Raw genomic sequence first — 17423 nt, forward strand, 5'->3', positions numbered from 1 at the left:
CAAAGAACTTATGGTTTTGACCTCCGTCTGCTAGATGCTGCAGGAAGCAACTTGCCCAAATGAGCCCGGGAGCAGCACCCAGCTGTCCTGAGCTCCCCGCCAGGTCTGCCTCTGCTCAGGACACCTTCCCACGTGGGTGGGATCCTGATGGAAAAAAAATCCCCAATTTTCGGATTAAAAAAGGTAATCCGAAATCCCAAATTTTCCATGATTAAAACGAAACGCCACTAATATGATATGTATATAGTGGTGTTTCATTTTAATCATGGAAAAATGTAGATTTGAGGTCATATTTTTTTTTAGCCTGAACATTGGGGATTTTTTAAAATCGGAGAAAATCAGGAGCGTGCTTGTCTCTGCTCAGGACACCTTCCCGCGCCGGTGACGAGCGTGCTCGTATTCAAGGATGCCAGAGACGAGTGGCCTGTCCAGTTGCATGTCACGAATGCCAGCTCAGGGTCTGATTCGAATACCCCCTGTTTAAACACCTTGGCCGCCTTGCCCATTTCGCCAGGCTGGCTCCTGGCCTGGTCCGAGGGTTAAGCCCTCCAGGCATGCTCCACCGCTGATGCAGCTCCTGCTGGGCTGAGCGGCTGGAGTAGGTCGCTCCGCGTCTGCTTTACAATGCGTGCTCTTTGCAATGGGAGGAAGGCTTCCAAGAACCTCCACCTAGTTCCTTAATAAGGAAGCCTTTGTTTTCCTGACGCACAATGCGGCTTTATTTCATTCTGTGGCTTTCCTCCCAACTGCATCCCACAAAACTCTCTTCACCCAGCTAGGGAGCAAGCCTGAAAGGTGTCTGAAGTTTATAAAGCAGAGAGAGTGTTGTTTGCGGTTCAGGTGCTGGAGTAAAATCTTCCTCGCCTTGGCACCCAAACAGCTGCAGAGACACCCTCGTAGACAGACGGAGGTGGCCTGGGCACAGCGCTTGGGAGGTACCCATCCTGGGCTGCAAAGCCAGCGAGAAGGTCCCTTCTGTTCCCAGCACCCCCGTGGGTTTGTTAATGAATTATTTGCACCTTGATAGACATTGAGCAGTGTCTGTGAGAAAACCTTAAGGTCGTAGAGGCCATAAAAGCCAAAGACTGCAGACACCATAAAACGACTGGGAGCGGCTGTGGGCAGGGGATGCGCTCCTGTAGCCCAAGAGGGAGAAAGGTTGACCACCCCCAGACCTGTTGCATTTGCCTGGCGAGTGGAGGCAGGTCTTGCTTCTTTTTGATCTGCCTGAAGGAGGGGAGATGGCATTAAGCTGGCATTGGTGGCAGCAGTCCCTTGATTTAAGGATGACCTCTACCACGGTTCTTGAGGTCCAGTCCTTGAGCCGCCGAAGTTGCAGGTCTTTCCGCTCGAAGCAGCCGAGCCCTGACGCATCCCTCCGGAGCAGCACCGGCACGTGGCTGCGTGGATCCTCCTCTCCACGAGATCCCACCGTGCACCAGGTGTTTCCCACTGCTGATGAGGCTGGAAGCAGGGGGAGGAAGGAGAGCTAGCCCCGTTATCCCCCCTTTGCAAGCTTAGCCAGGCATCTCATTGGGTTCCCACAGGGACCTTGAATCATCTTTGGGGTCTGCTATTATCTGGACCCCGAAGTGCATGTGCACGGGGGCGGATTTGTGACCCATTTGGGAGTGGGCTGTAAGCCGGACCCCTCTGGTCCCTCCCAATATCATTCACCTTCCTTCATTTTCCCTTCCCCACGTCTCCTGCCTTTTGCTCTGCTCCCATCCCAGCTTTCTCACCGACTCCTTGTTTTAAGCTCGGCCGGTGGTGAGAGGTCACAGAGGGGTTTGCCCCACTCCCTGGGGCCGTGGGGAGTAGGGGGAGGGCGGGAAGAGAGCCTGCGGTTTCTTTTCGGACAGACCCCTCCATTCACACTTCCCTCTCCCACCCATTAATTTGTTGTGGTCAGGGCTAGTAATAGCTGCTTTGTGCTAAGGCGAGGGAAGAAGGAAAAAAAAAAAACCCCAGAGCACAGACAGCAGCTCCACTGTTTTCTAAAAGGGATGTTTTCCCCCCCTCTTCTCCCTTGAATAATGTTTTTGATTGTAATAGTCTGTCCTGGTTAAGGAAACCCACAGCCTCCCCCCCTAGCCCGCCTCTCTCTCTCTCTCCTGTAAACCATGGTAGAAGTTTAAACAACCCAGAGCGATTTTTCTCACCAGTCTTATTTTACTAATAGGAAACAAGTGTTTAAAGCAGCAAAGGGAGCTTTCATCCGCCTGGCGAACGAGCGGCACTGGCTTTGAGCGGAGGTTTCGGGTCCCTTTAGGGGCTGGGAGGCTGCAGGGTCTGTCCCGGCTCTCTGTGCTAGAGCTGGAATTGCAGTGTGGACCTGGGGATGTCTTGCAAAGGGTTCGTGTGCGCTCCCTGCTCCGGGATTACCACCCGACAGGGCTCCCGTAGTGTGGGTGCACCCTGACTTAGCACCACGGACTAGGGTGGAGGCGTGCCCGTTGCATTGGCATTGACTTTGGGCTGTCTGAGTGGGGGGCAGCATTTTAACCAGTGCAAACCAGCTTCTTGTCTTCTCCCAGGCCAAACGCATGGGTATCATGCTATAAGTGCCCCCTCCCCAAAACCAGCTCACTCTTCTCCTCCAAACCATTCCTTTGAACTGGTCCCTACAGTGATGCCTAAAAACCCAAATAATTGTTTGGGAGCTGCGGGGGCCACAAGCACTGTTTTTTATCCTAATAGTATCATCCTTGCAGGATGCTTGCTAGGACATGGCGTCTCAGATGAGGATTTATGTTCGGTGTCGGAGTATGGGCAGGGAAAGCCCAGCCCAGCCCAGAGGTGTGAGCTTTGCCTGGATGGTGCCCTCCAGGGCACTGAGCCCTTCATGTCCATGAGGGCCGAGCCCATTTGTCAAACTCAGAGTGAAATAAGTGATGCTTTTAAGGGTCATTGAGGAAAACCTTGTGTGAAAGAGCTCAGAGAGGGCATGAAAATCTCCTTTCCAACCTGGAAGCAATGAAGAGCACGCTGGTACCTGCCAGCCCCTCATTTTCTAGCAGCCACACTGGCGCTGCCATGCCAGGGGTCTTATATAGTGAATGTGTGCATTTGCAGAGTGCATTTGCAGCAATAGTGGTATGCAGATGCTCAGTGCAAAGGCCACCTTCACCGCAGCTGGCTCTCCTTCCCTCCACATGAGCCCCCGACCCTGCAGCATTGCTGAGGGGAGCAAGGCATTTCTCAAGGAGACGGAGTCCAAAGAGATGTGCTGGGGCTGGGGAGGGGAGTGCTGCTTGCTTGGCTCCTTGCCTGGGGGTTAAGTCTTAGCAGCTGCTCCGCCGTTCCTCATGTCCCTGGTTTGAGAGCTCTCGAGGCCCCTGCGGCATCAATTGAGGTGACTTTTAGGCCCTGAGAAACCAACTTCACAGGCCTGTATCATGCCTACAACTGAGGCCATCTCGGTGCTTCTTCTGGTTTTGGAGTTTGCCCGTCACCTTCATTATTCAGTTGTCTTTTCTTGCTTGGGAAAGGTGACTTGAATGCCGGGTGCTGTCTTCCCCCTCCCCAGCAACCCTCCCACCCCACCCTGCCGACCATGCCAGGGCATGGCTAGCATCCTTGGTGGCAAGCCTGCTCATCATTGTGCCATGAGAGCATGGAACGGGATGCTTATAGCAGGTGTAGGGGACCCGCTCCCGTAACCAGCTTGCTTTTGACGTGAGGCCTCTTTGCAACCCTGCTGCCGAGAGGAAAAGCGGTGGTTAGAGCATGAAATGAAGTGCAGCCCGTGGGCCTCTCCTGATTGCTCTCCACCCCCTGTGCTGCTCTTTGGGCAGCTCGGTGCACGCACGCGGTCCCTCACCCCCGTGGCTGCACGGCTGGGGTGAGGTGGAGCTGTCCCTAATCTATCCGTGTCTGGTTTTGCTCATGGAGCAGGCTGGGCTGCAGCCACGTTTGATGCAGGGGTAGCCCCGGGGGCACTGCCCCTTCTCTGGCACCGAGATCTGCTCACTGCTGTGCGTGGACGTGGCCCTGAGTACCCTCAGGAGCCATTTCCCACCCCGCCTAAAGCCCGTAGGTGAAGTGCACGCTTCCTTCCTCCCGATGCACCCTCCAGCTCTGCGCCCCAGGCAGGAGGTGATAAAAGCTAACAATAGAGTGACTGTACAACGCCGCAAACAAAGGGGAGATTAATAGCAAATGAGAGGGATTAACCCCGGCGTTATCTGATGGCGGCTATCACAGCAGGCTGAAACCGGAGATCATCTAATGGGCCTGTCTGTGAAGGCAGAGGCACCTGAGAGAGGAGGAAACCAGCTCTTTTTGGAGAGCCAGCAATGCAGGGCTGCCTCCGATAAATGGTGGGGAGCCCCTTTGGTGCAGAGCCCGGGAGCTGAGCAGCCGCTGGAGCACGCAAGAGTCGTGGTGGCAACTTGAGTGGCCCAAAACCTGGACCGTGGAGCCCAAAGGTCTCCTTCACTTGGTGTTTCCAGCCCCCGGGATGCTTTGTCTGCAGCAGTGTGGCCGTCTGAAGCCTCCAGCGCAGCCTGGCTCTGGCGTGGACCTTCACGTAGAGGAGCAGAGGGTCATTTTATCTTGATGGGACTTGCCAGTTTGTCCGCACAACACACACGAATCCTTGTGGCTGCATATCGCACCCAAGGGGAGGGTGTGCTGTGTGGTGCCACGGCTTTGCCAGCCTCCCAGGCCCCTTGAAGAAGCCCTGTTCCCCACGGTCACAGTTTTGGGAGTGAGTTGGAAAGGCCCTCCAGCAAGCCGCTCTTCTTCTCCTCTGCATTTCCTTGGCTTCCAGGGAGGGTGTTAAGGTTGATTAACTGATGTAAAGCACTTTGAAGATGAAACTCGCTGTGTAAGTGCAAAGTATTAGCATGATTAGAAGAGTCCCCAAGGGCTGAACGCACTTCCATTTGAGAGACATATTTAATAACTGTATTTGTTTTTAAGGCGGCTGTGGCAGCCTGCCCTCCCCCTCCCAAAGGAATGCGATACGACGTGCACATTTGGTGTCGTGTGTTTTTTTTTGCAGAAACTTAGCCATTGGGATCGGAATCCAGAATTTCCCAGAAGGCCTTGCTGTCAGTCTCCCATTGCGTGGCGCTGGCTTTTCCACCTGGAAAGCGTTTTGGTGAGTAGGGCTCCTCTGCATGGTTGCTTGCACTCTGCAACACACACCTGAGAGGCAGTCTCGGGTTGACCCTAGACAATCCGGGTGGGAAGGGACCTCAGGAGGTCACGTCTAGTCCAGCCCCCTGCTCCGAGCAGGACTCTGCCCAACGATCTCATCCCAGCCAAGGCTTTGTCTAGCCAGATCTTAAAAACCTCCATGGATGGAGATGCCACCACCTCTCTGGGGAGCCTGTTCCCGTGCTTTCTCACCCTCCGAATAGAAAGTTTTTCCTAATAGCCAACCTAAAACTCCCTTGCTGCAACTTGAGACGTTGCTCCTTGTTCTGTCGTCTGCCACCAGTGCCGGTAATAACACCCCCAGCTGATGGTCCTGGATTGCACATATCCATTTGCAATGATCCCCTATGGCTGGTGCATATTCAGGACTCCTCAGGGCCTTGACATTTTGCTGCATCCTGCAGCTGGTCCGGGCAGTCGCTAGGAGAGTGCTGCAAGTGCTTATTATCAGTCTCTATGTTCACAGGACTGGACATTTGCCTGATTTCCACCTTTGAGAAAAGGAAACATGCTCTTCTGCCCTTCCAAAGCAGCCCCATCCTGGCTGGCTTGAATTGTGGTCTTGGAGAACAGTGGTCTTGGGCATGGGAAGGGAACCTTGACCTGTATGAACCAAAGAGGGATGAGCAAGACTGAGAGCGAGCACACGAGTGCGGTGCTTTATCTAGAAATGCAAACCTGTAGAGCTCTGGGTTCACAGATGTTACCTTTTATTAGACCAACTAATGAATGCATGATTAAAATTTAGTAGACCAACTAATACATTTATTAGACCAACTAATAAACTAATAAAAGGCATCATCTCTGAACCAAGAGTTCTAGAGGTTTGCATTTCTTTTCGTCGCAGACCAACACGGCTCTCAAATACATCCCTGAAACATGGAAGGTGTCTATCTAGAGCATCCCCTGCCTCTCGGTTCTCCCCTGCACAGATCAGAGCCCCTGGTCTCTGCTGTCCTGCATCCCATTTCGAGGGCTGTCCTAAGAGCAGCAGGAGAAGCTGGGGGCAGGGAGCTCTCTCCGATGGAGAACATCCCTGCGGTTCACACCAGCTCATTTTGTTGGCTATTTAGCACTTGCGGTTAACTCACAAGGCTTAAAAACAGCTTTTTTCTCACTTGGCTCTGGGCTGGATTTCAAACCCACGTCTCTTCCTGAGGCGAAAGAGCCAAGGGTGTGAACTCTGGGAGCATGAGGCCGCGGCGCTGCTGGCACCTGTGTGCTAAGTGCCATGATGGAGAGGAGGTTACGGGGAAGACGGGTGGGGAATTTCTCCCCCTCCCATAATTAAATGAATGCATCTTGCTGCACTGCTCACCTGAGACAGACACTAAGGAGAGGGGTGGTAAGCTGGAGGGTTATAACAGCATGCACGACCCCGATGTTTGAAAGGGTCTGCAAGCCAGAGGAGGAGGGAGAGGGGTTTTGTTCAGGCCCGCCTGCAGCCGGCTCTGATCTGTCAGGTGCTGCCTGGTGCTGTCTGGTACAGAGGACAGGTGCTTGCACACTTGGGTCCGTGTCCTTGGAGGCTTGTGTCTTGTGTCATGCTGCACCATGGCAAGGTGATGTTGCCCGGAAGATGCAATGCCAGTTAGGCCCAGGGAAGCTTTCCCGCTCCCCACCTCGGGGGCTGGGCTTCACAGCATCCTACAGGTCCCCCCTTGGAGGAGGCATGGGAGAGAGAGAGACTTCCAGATCTCTTTGGAGATGCCTGGTGTGCGCTCAGCACATAGGGAGGAATCCAGGCCAGAGCCCCTGCCTCAGCTCCGACTCTGTTTGCTGTTCCTGTGCATTTTTACACTTGAATTTCCAATCTTTCCATTGCTCTGCAGGGGGTCCGGTCTGCCCTGTCTCAGGTCCTAGAGACACCAACTGCACCTTGTGTGACCAGTTTGCGTGTTTTATCTGACACTGAACATGTCTGTTCGCGCTGCTGCTCTTGTTGCCTGTGTTTGTGCATCCACGTCGCTCCCAGTGCATTCTGGCAGCGGTTCCCCAGTGTTGTGCCACGAGATATTGCACCCAAAGGATGGCAACCTAATGTGGCATTGGGTAACATATGCTGGGTGTCTTGCCATGCAGGGAGCTGGGAGGAAGGCGTGTTGGTGAAATCGGTTAGATGGGAGTGGGGGGCTATGAAATGAGGGTGTAGGACCAGTTAGAGAAGGGGGTGTAGGACCAGTTAGAGAGAGCAAAGGCAGCCCTTAGTAGGATAGACACTGGCCTTCAGACCACCAGCCGGGGACAGAGTTGGCCAAATGCGGTCGCACAGATAGAGACCTGAGAGGCAACCCTGGTTCTCCCCAGACTCATTGAACAGCTTTAGAGCCACATGTCTGGATCACAGGGCCTCAAGCCTCATAATGTGGGGAAGAATAGGGTCCCTGGTAGGTTGCTTGACTGTACGTGGAGCCTCAGGTCCCCAGCATTGCCTACAATGTCCTGCGTCTCTTGAGACCTTGCCCAGCGGGGCTCAGCCGTGTTTCTTTTCCAGGTACGGACAGCTCAGCGGCATGGTGGAGCCGATCGCTGGCATCTTCGGTGCCTTTGCCGTGGTAGTGGCGGAGCCCCTCCTCCCCTACGCCTTGGGCTTTGCGGCCGGCGCGATGGTCTATGTGGTCATGGATGACATCATCCCCGAAGCACAAACCAGGTGAAGGACTGCTGGGCAATACCGCCACATGCTCTGTCTGGCCTGTGTTAATGACTCAATTCTTGCTGCAGAGGTGTGAAAAGCCCTTTTTCTAAGGCACATGCTGGGTTTTTTCTTTTTCTTTTTTTTTTAAGGTATTTGTTTCATTTCAGGAGTGTTCAGGTTGAACTCATCACCTTTGTTTCTAGGCTGGGGCAAGGCTGTAGGTCTTCAAGGGTTACAGATGTTTCTGCCTTTCGAGACCTCCCTTATTGCAGCTGCCGGAAACATTTCTAACAGGATATATGGACGCACTTATTACTTCAACACTGCTCCACCTAGTCTTAAGTTGGGGCAGTTTTGCTACATTCATATCATCCCTGGTTGGTCCATAATTGACAATTAGAGCGTAATAGCTGCTGCCCTTTTGACAATTTCCCCTTTTGAAATGACTCTAAATGTATGGCCATGCACTAGCACCAAAATGGCTCCAAATGGATGTGTCTGTGCACTAGCACCTAAATGGATGCGTGTCCATGCACTAGCACCTAAATGGCTCCAAATGGATGTGTGTCCATGCACTAGCACTTAAATGGATGTGTGTCCGTGCACTAGCACCTAAATGGATGTGTGTCTGTGCACGAGCACCTAAATGGTTGCATGTCCATGCACTAGCACCTAAATGGCTCCAAATGGATGTGTGTCCGTACACTAGCACCTAAATGGATGCGTGTCCATGCACTAGCACTGAAATGGCTCCGAATGAATGTGTGTTCATGCACAAGCACCTAAATGCCTGAACCTGGTTGGACTCCATTGTGCTAGACCCTGTACAAAATGCACCGTAAATGACTCTCCCAGCTGCAAAGTCTTGACATTTTAAGTCTGCCCGCGTGTCGTCCATTAAGTTTGGTGCAGTTGCATGTCTGAATCCTCTAAAAGCAGGCTTTGAAAAGCCTCAGCCCTTTGGTCTTTGAGATGGTTCAGTGGTGGAGGGAGATCAAGCTTAATGTTTAAGGTGCAAAAAAGAAAGCTGTAAACTGAATGCCAGCCCCTGGGCAGTAAAGGAGTCCATTCTGAATGATGGCGCAGGGTGATACTCCAGGCAGCATGGATGCGTCTTGTTTCGTTTGGAAAAGGGGTTCAAGTGATGTGAAGCTTATAAAGGGCTGGGGGAACAAAGAAGACGGTGGAAGAGTCCTTGCTTTGTGTAGGCCAGATGACAAGCCGACCTTCTCTTGAGCCTTAAATTAACATCCTTAAATGAACACAGGAGTTCACTCTCTCTCCTTTTCTCCTAACAGTGGCAATGGGAAGCTGGCTTCCTGGACCTCCATCTTAGGGTTTGTGGTGATGATGTCCTTGGATGTTGGACTCGGGTAGTGGCGGGTCACTGTTGGCCAACGGAAGATGACATCGGAGCAATTTGTGCAGCAACTGTTGGAACTGGAAACATTTTTTTGCCCTCCTAGAGTTATTTTTTGTGTATATATTTTTGATCCAGTTTGGTGTTGATTACCTATGATTTTATATATATCTTTTTTTTTTGTGTTTTTTTTTGTGGACCTGTGACCTCATGTTGACAGTTTTCAAAGCACAGACAGGTGGCTCCTTGCAGGTCCTGGGTTTCCTCTGCCACCAGATGTTTTTTTTCTCTACAGGGTTGTGGATAAGACATGTATCAGCCAGGCTGCTATTTGCTGTTGACTTTTCCTTCAGTTCTGGGACATGTGTCTATGTCTGTAATGGTCAGGTCTCTCTGTTATTTTTGATTCATCTGTAGGTGATTAGAAACTTGTGGTCAAATGTCTGAACTGGTTTGTGGTTAAGCACTGGGACTCTTGACTGGGATAAATGATCAAAAGTGTCTGCACTTCTGAATTCATCTTGGGTGTCTGGAAGTACCAGCACATCTATAATCTACACAGGTATGTCGGTAGCAGCACATCTCATCTATCTTCCTGGTCCTTGGGGTTGTTTTGTTTTGTTTTAATGGCATTAGTCGTTTGGATGGATACAAGTAGTTTGGACCAATAGAAATGAAACTTTATGGGCACCTCGTCCAGCTGGAAAAGCGGGGAAGGCAACTGGTTTCCCCTTGGTGCATGTCTTCTACATGGGGCCTTATTGTACACTAGTGATATTTGTCCGGTGCTCTGGTATTTGCTCGTGTTTTATATCATTGATAGATCACCGGTTCGGTGAAAACTCCCTTGAAACACTAACACGTGCTCTTCCCGGAGGATGCTCTCTTAGCTTTCCATCTCCGGCTTCCCCCTGAAGGCGCCTGCATTAAGTTAGAAGAGCCCGGCCTTGTTAACACAGCTCATTTTCCAGGTCTAATAGGACTGATCAGTTAATTGCCCAACGTGAGCAGTCAGAAATGCACCAGCTCAGCTTTTTTCTTTCTTTTTTCAAGCATATTTTTTTTGTTTTGGCTCATCATCATTCCCCAACTGCGGAGCAACGTGTTTTAACAGATCGGGAACAAGCCGTGCTTCTCGCAGGTGGACGCACACTTGTACAGTCAGCACGAGGGAATCTGATGGCTTCACATAAAGCTGCAGAATGCAGCACCGAAGTCGACCGCGTAATTGAGGCAAAACGCACATCCCTCCTCACTTTCGAGGAAGACATCCCCCCGGAAAGGGGTTTGATTAGACACGTTGGCTGGCACCGTGAGTCACCGATTGCCTGGCTGATATTCAGACTATTCGTGCCCTCTGGGCTTAAATTTGTAACCAATTAATTTTTAAGCATCCTAGACCATGTATTGTGGAAGCACCGTCTTCAATAAGCTCGCTCTCAGTCCTCTTTGAGAAGTTGTAGGATCACAGCCAAAGGGAATAGATATAAATGAACTAAGTGAAAGCCGTGGAATTTTTCCCTGGCTCATTTTGTTGGCTGGATTTCATTTGTACTTATCTGTATGTCGTCCAGGATACTACAAAAACGCTGTTTGCCAGTTGGTCTGACCTTTTAACTGTGATTGGTTCCAATAAATGGGAAGTTGAAAGTTTGTACTGACTTAAATCTGCTCTATTTAACCCTTAACAGAATCCCCAGAGAAGAAAAGTTGCATTCCCTCTTCATTTTTAGCTTCTTGGTTTGTCCAAGGTTTTTATGAGACGGCCTCCAAATTAGGCATCTCCAGTCCAAAAGGTAACCTGTCCCAAGCATGACACTGTTACCTCGTCTCGGTAGCTAGACACCCTTCAAGTAAAGTTTGCTGGATTCATCGTGCAGACGATCCATCCATCCTGATGTGGGTCTATGCTGGATGCACTGGAGAGACGGTGAAAACAAAGCTCTGGGGAACAGGTATGGAAACCCCGGCCCCACTAAAGAAAGACAGTAAAGAAAGCCATTCTTGATGAACTTTCTCGTAGCACAGGCAAAGCTGGTGATGGGGCTGAGGGCTTCAAGGCACTGAAATGGGCTACTGAATGCACCCCCACGGCCTAGATTTCAGGTGCTTTTTCATCGACTCTTATTGCGATCGCAGGAGCACGTGGCTCACGGGTAAGGTGGTTGTATTAATCTGGGTGGCCTGCGTGCTGCACAGGCTGAGATTTGTAGACCTAGCAGAGGTCGAGGATAGCTTGGTAATGGAAGGCAATCTGCCCAGTTGAAGACGGAGGCCACGTATTGGGGAATTTGGCGCTGTTATTTATGTGTGGACCTCAAAGCTGCAAGGCCCTGAGGGCAGTAACCACATCACTTCCCTTCATTTGGCCATTTGGACAGTTGAGAGAACTACGCACACTGCCCTTTCCAACTCCTATCATCATAGCCTGCAAACCGCTTTGGAGGCTACACCCGGCACAGAGGTGACGTTGAATCACAAACCTTTTCCTGGAGAATTGCTTTTTCCACATAGGGATCTGAAAGTGCTTTATAGCAGTGGGTAAGTAGCATTGTCTCCATGTCACAGGTGGGAAAACTGAGGCAGAGGTCTGAGAAATGACTTGCCAGCATGATGCAGTGAATTGGGGGTCGAAGCAAAGCCTTCTTGCTCTTGGTCTTGCAATCTGTCCATGGGCAAAATGTTCTTGGAAGGGGGTAAACCCTTATTTTCATCCGGTGAAGCTGGTATAACTCCCAACTTGTCCATTTGCATCCATGAGGACAGGAAGAGTTTGTGAGGGTGTTTTTCCCAGAGTCGTGGTGGAAGAGGCAGAAGCATCGGGGGTGTTAGATTATCTCCCAGTCAGGATTTTCAAGTGGAGCGTCTGTAAGTGATGTTTTCTTATTTGATTTCTGGCGTGCGGTGTGAACTGGTGGAAAAAACCCACATTATTAATTTAAAAGAAAACCTTGTAATCAGCTCGCTGGGAGATAATATCACTTAATGCACTTAATCCTGCTTAGATGTAGCCCGCTAAGATAATTATGTATGTTCGACCCGTAGAAATGGGGAGGTGGGAGAGTGATGTTGGAAAACAACCTGTGAAAAATCCTCCTTGTCTACCCGTGCCCCAGAGGGGAATGCAATTAGATATCTATTTCTTGCCGTGATTGGAAGTCTGGCTGCGATCCAGGCATGAAATGATGCGTGGAAACAATAGCTGTCAGGTAAAAGGCGGAGTCCTAAGCAAATACAATACAAACATATGGTCAGACCATACGAGAAGGAGGAGACTGATTCAGCTCGTCATCCTGGGGTCCGGCTGCTACCGTAGGAAGAAACTACATTGGACAGAGGTGTAATAGGAAGGGTTGAACACTGCTTAGGAGACCAGCCTGACCCATGGAAGTGCTGCAGGTTGCATCCATGACACAAGAGTCCCCGTGTGACCTTTTTTAGCACTGCAATCCAAAGGCAATTTAAGGCAATCTTGGGTGTCGATGGCTGGATGGCTGCAGCCGCAAAGTCCTGGATCCTGAGTGAGTTTGGTACCCGATCTAGCTATTTAAAACCTAGTTTAGGCAACCAGCCGCAATCACATCTCTGTATAGCAGTGTACACGTCTGCATGGCCTCTCTTTTCCCCATCTGTACAATGGGGATAACAACTCTTCTCTCCTATAGAAGTGGTTCTGTAAGGAAGCATGCATTATGCACATTCAGGGTCAGAAATTGCAGTAAGGATGGGGCATAGGAACACCTTACATCTTTCCCCAGGAGGAGGTTGAGGTGACTCCAAAGACACGGGGCACTGCAATAGAATGGATTTTTTTGTCTCCTTGATCTCCCCTTTGTATGTTGTGTGTTGCTGCGTGAGCTCCTGGGTGCAGGGACGGGGCCCGCCTGCGTGTCTGGAAAGCACCTGGCACATGCTGGGTCTCTCTGCAAACAGAGACTAAAGAGCACGGTCTGTGCTGGATGCTTCACTTCATTACCAGACACAGTGACCGTGACGGGCAAGGCCTCGGGGAAACTGGAACAAACCGCCCGGTCCTTTTAAAAAGAAATGCACCTGTGTTGTCTGGATGGAAGAGGCTTTTTAATCAAGCCCTAGGCAGCGTTAAATGAGTAAGTCGCACGCTTCTGGTGTTTCCTGCGCTCTTCTGCGGGGCTCCGCGCTGGCTCCATTTGTCTGCGTTGTCCAGGCTGGACTGAACCTAAGCAATCCAGAGAGGATTTGGGCAATGCAGGGCCTTCCTACCCTTTCATCTCAGTTTCTCCAGCTGGAAAGCAGGTAGTTATTGCAGTCCCCGTCTCCCAGAGGCACTGGGAGGGCTTATTTTATTAAGTCCTTCAAGGACGTTTAGGCTGAGGCTGCTGCATCACCTTAGAGAGAGTCCAGTGGAGGGCATTGAAAATGGTTTGGGGGCTTGAGGACGGGACTGGTGAGGAGAGGAGGAGGGAACCGGGCTGATACAGTCTGCAGAAGAGAAGTCCGAGGGGGATTGAATAGCAGCCTTCACCTCCCTGCAGGGGGGCTGCAAAGAGCTGAACTGTTCTCAGTGGGGGCAGGTGACAGAAGGAGCAATGGGCTCAAGCTGCAGCAAGGAAGGTTTAGGTTGGATATTAGGAAAAACTCTCCCTAGCAGGGTAGTAAAGCACTGGAACAGGTGACCCAGAGAGGTGGTGGACTCTCCATCCTTGGAGGTGTTTCAGACCCAACTAGACAAAGCCCTGGCTGGGATGATGTACTTGGGGCTGGTCCTGCTTTGAGCAGAGGGTTGGGCTAGATGTGACCTCCTAAGTCCCTTCTAACCCAAATTTTCTATGATTTCTATGATCATCAGAAATGTCCCCCTCCAGTTCTCCTTTCCTTTCCAGTAGTCACCATTAAACAACCAGTATGGTACCACCCGTTATCACGGAGGGTTCCCCTGGCAATGCAGAGATATCAAGGAGGAGGCATCTTTGGCACTTGCAACACAACAATAGTGGTATTTCCATGCTGGGATGCTGAACACAGACCCTAAGAAGGGACTGGCTCCTACCCAGTTCTCCAACAACTCCCAGTCACTCGACAGGAACAGGCTCCAAAGCTTTTCATTCAAACGACGAAATATCTGCCTATGGATCCAGTGTGGATTTTTTTTTTTAGCTTTATTTGCTCAAGCTGATTTACAGATGTCTCCACTGGTTTGCACTTCTCATTACTCAGCCCTTCGTTTTATAGGCAATCACACTTGGCGTGTACAGAGGATTGTGGGTAACCTCATGGACATTAAAGCTGCTTGAATGCAAATAATTATTTTTAGAAAAAGGAACCATTTTTTCTAAAAATATCCCCAGTCTCTTGTAGTGGCTTCTGGGATGGGAAAGTGCATTGAGAAGCATTGCAGCTGTCCATCTTTCCTTGCATGTGGGACACCCTCTGCTCCATCCAAATAGTGTTTGCACTCGGGGTAACAATCATTCACTTATCCCAAGCGCAGACATCCAGAGGGATTGAGACGGATCCTTTGTCACTCCCCCGAAGACAAGTTGCTAATTGGGGTTGCTTAGGGGGGCAGAGATCAAAATTTGCCCACTAATGGCCCTGTTCTCTGGAATCTCCCAGACCATTTTTCCTTCTTAAATTCCCTGCTGCAGCTTCAGCTGGGTTTTATATCATTCACTTCTCAGTGTACCTGGCTTAAAAAGCTCTCCCCCAACCCCGGTGGCGATCACGCTACAGCAACGGGTGAAGTGACTCATTCATCTCTCTTGCACAAAACCCATGTGTGCATGCCGTGTTTGCAGATCTGCCGTAATGCTTTGAGAAGGCAGAGCAGCAAAGCTGCTATCGAGTCCTGGGCTTTGACCTTTACTGCTTTTTGCTTTCCTGGGCTTATTTTAGGAGGTGTTTCCCTGGAGGACGGGGACTGATGCTTCGCGGAGCTGCATGTGTCCGTCGCTGGGGAGAGCGCGGTGCAAAGCTGTTCCCCTAAGGCCGCAGCTGCCCCAACACAACAGCAATGCCTTGATGACACCGCGCCGCGCCGCGCGGAGATAACGGTGCTTACATTGTCAGCATATTTATCTCCGGATGAGGTCGCTGGAGAGGGGATTATGTCAGGCTGGGGCTGTGTCTTGCAAAGCAGCTGTTTTGCATGCACAAAGATGTGCCATGGCGGACCAGCCCGTGGGACGAGAGGGCCGGTGCGACAGCGTGGGTTGCCTTGGCCTCAGCCAGCTCTTCACTGTCCCTGAGAGTCTGATCTGGTTCATGTGCATGGAGCGCGCACGTGCTTGAAGCCGAGTGCCAATTGTGCTCCTAAATGAGGGCAGCTTGGCTCTGTGGCTTGTATTTCTCCACCTTCCAGTTCCCCACCCTCACCCAAAATGCCTCCAGATCTGGCTCTGGATATTGCACCTAGCCAGCCCCATCCCATTAGACTATATCTGCCCCAGATGTAGGAATTTTGCATCCCATCGCAGGGGAAGAGTTTCCCCCAGTGCAGCCCACCAAATATACCCTGCATGGCAGCGGGGATGGCAGGTTAAGCTAAAAGTTGCATGCTTGCATCGGAGCTATAGCAAGGGACCGACGGCCCAGTGACATCTCCCTGCGATGCTGCTCGCTCGGGGCCTGTCCTCCATCTCCGCGGCCTGTGTCTCGAGCAGCGTGGGTGCAGGAGGAGGGGAAAGCAGCTGGAGCTGTGCGAGTGCAGACAGGTAGAGCCCTCTCTCCTGGGCAGCGTGACACAGCTCACGTCGCCGACTGCTGAGTCAGGGAGCAGGAACGCTGGGGCAATCCCATTGCCCGGGGCCTCCGGGGTGTGAGAACCGGGGCGGGCCCTCCTTGCACAGGGCTTGCGTGCGGACGTGCTGTGTTTACCTGGGGACGTGGGGGGGTTGTGGGGTGGAGGAAGGTGCAACCGTACACGGTTGTGGTTTCTAGGGAGTAGGCGGGGACCAGAAAACCCCGAGCGAAGGCTTTGCACGCAATCGAACAATTGTCCCATTATTGTAGCCCGTGCCATAAAGCGCGATGCAGCCCAGAAATGACTGGTGCGCGCAGGATGTGCTCCCAGGAAAGACGGCAGCACCTGAGTCATTGCTTCTAAAGAAACACTGGTTTTTAACCTCCTTTCCCTTCTCCTAACCACATCCCCCCCGGGGGAAAGGGAGAACTGCTGTTCTCTTCATGTGTGCTTTGTTGTACTTGGCAACTTTGGGTGGCGATTAAAATCCAGGCTCACATGCGCGCGCACACTTCTAACTCGAGGGCGACTGTACAGTTCATCTGCTTGAGCCCAGGTTCCCCAGCGGGTTTTTTGAGGGGGTATGCAAGCGGCGGTATTGCCTGGCATCCAGGTCCTGCTTTTCAACCTGGAAGGCATCCCCAACTCTCCCCGGTACTGCGCTGCAGAGACGTGTCCGCTTCTGCGGCAGGGCAGTGATGGAAAGGAGCGGGGCTTGTGGATCAGGGGTCCTTATCCTGATGGCTGGTGTTAAGGGATCTTTTTAATTGCTGGTCCAGATGAGTTTTTGAATCCTTACAGTTGCAATAGAAACACGTGCATGGTTAGATGCTCCATATGTGCAAAGGGGAATGGCTGGCTGAAAATGTAGGCTGCCTTCTCCTTCCTCCCGTCTGCCTCTTCTGACCCACGCTCGGACGGCGAGCGGGGTAGGACTCGTTCTTGGCTTCTGCAGGACTGTGAAGAACTGAGCCGACCCGCCGGGGCCTCGTCTGTAGTTGAGGATTAAAGCGGTGAAATCGTCCCAGTTGGAAGTACAAGTGGTTCAATGTGCCCACAGCAGCTGTGCTCCATTGCGCTCCAAACCGCCGCATGCGTTACTTGGCCGTATCTTCCGAAAGGATTTGGCTTTTAGCTACTTTCCCTCTTTGAATATTTGCAAGGTGTACAAGAAAGATCTACTGATCCGAAGCAGAGCTGGTTGGAGAAACTTAAACAGAGCTGTTTCCATTGGAAAGGGCAGTTCCTCCGAAATATAAAATGGCTTGCAAAATCTTCTTGATTTCTGTGAGCCTTACTATATATCCAGTCAACACCGGAGCAAAATGTTTGCATTTTATTAGACCGCGATGATCTATTTTTCTGAATTTTCTTGGCATTTTTACAACAATTGGTCCAAATGGCAGACTTTGAAATTGGGAAGTTGGATGCACAATGAAAGTTTTGTGCTTCGCGCAGCTCCCTAACCATGGCATCAGGATCTCTTATTTTGGATGTGAAGGCTGTACAGTACGAAGTGCCAACTCCATTGGAAGAGC

The 17423-nt window shown here is 51.2% G+C and overlaps 1 protein-coding gene across 8 annotated transcripts in view; it reads left to right on the top strand.

The window, feature by feature from the left end:
• The window catches only part of SLC39A11 (solute carrier family 39 member 11), a 255618-nt gene extending 244816 nt beyond the window's left edge, over positions 1-10802 (top strand). For 6 of the 8 annotated variants that reach the window (XM_025210931.1, XM_006029467.3, XM_006029468.3 and 3 more), the window contains exons 8-10: positions 5009-5107; positions 7661-7819; positions 9103-10802. In XM_025210931.1, coding sequence (XP_025066716.1) covers positions 5009-5107; positions 7661-7819; positions 9103-9181 — 337 coding nt within the window. In that variant the 3' untranslated portion in view covers positions 9182-10802. Of the gene's footprint in view, positions 1-5008; positions 5108-5632; positions 7617-7660; positions 7820-9102 lie in introns of those variants that run through there. The other 2 variants (XR_003095421.1, XM_025210932.1) reach the window with 2 other exon arrangements.
• The last annotated feature ends 6621 nt before the right edge of the window (positions 10803-17423 follow it).

Source organism: Alligator sinensis, unplaced genomic scaffold (assembly GCF_000455745.1).
Source record: "Alligator sinensis unplaced genomic scaffold, ASM45574v1 scaffold282_1, whole genome shotgun sequence".
Lineage (NCBI taxonomy): Eukaryota > Metazoa > Chordata > Crocodylia > Alligatoridae > Alligator > Alligator sinensis.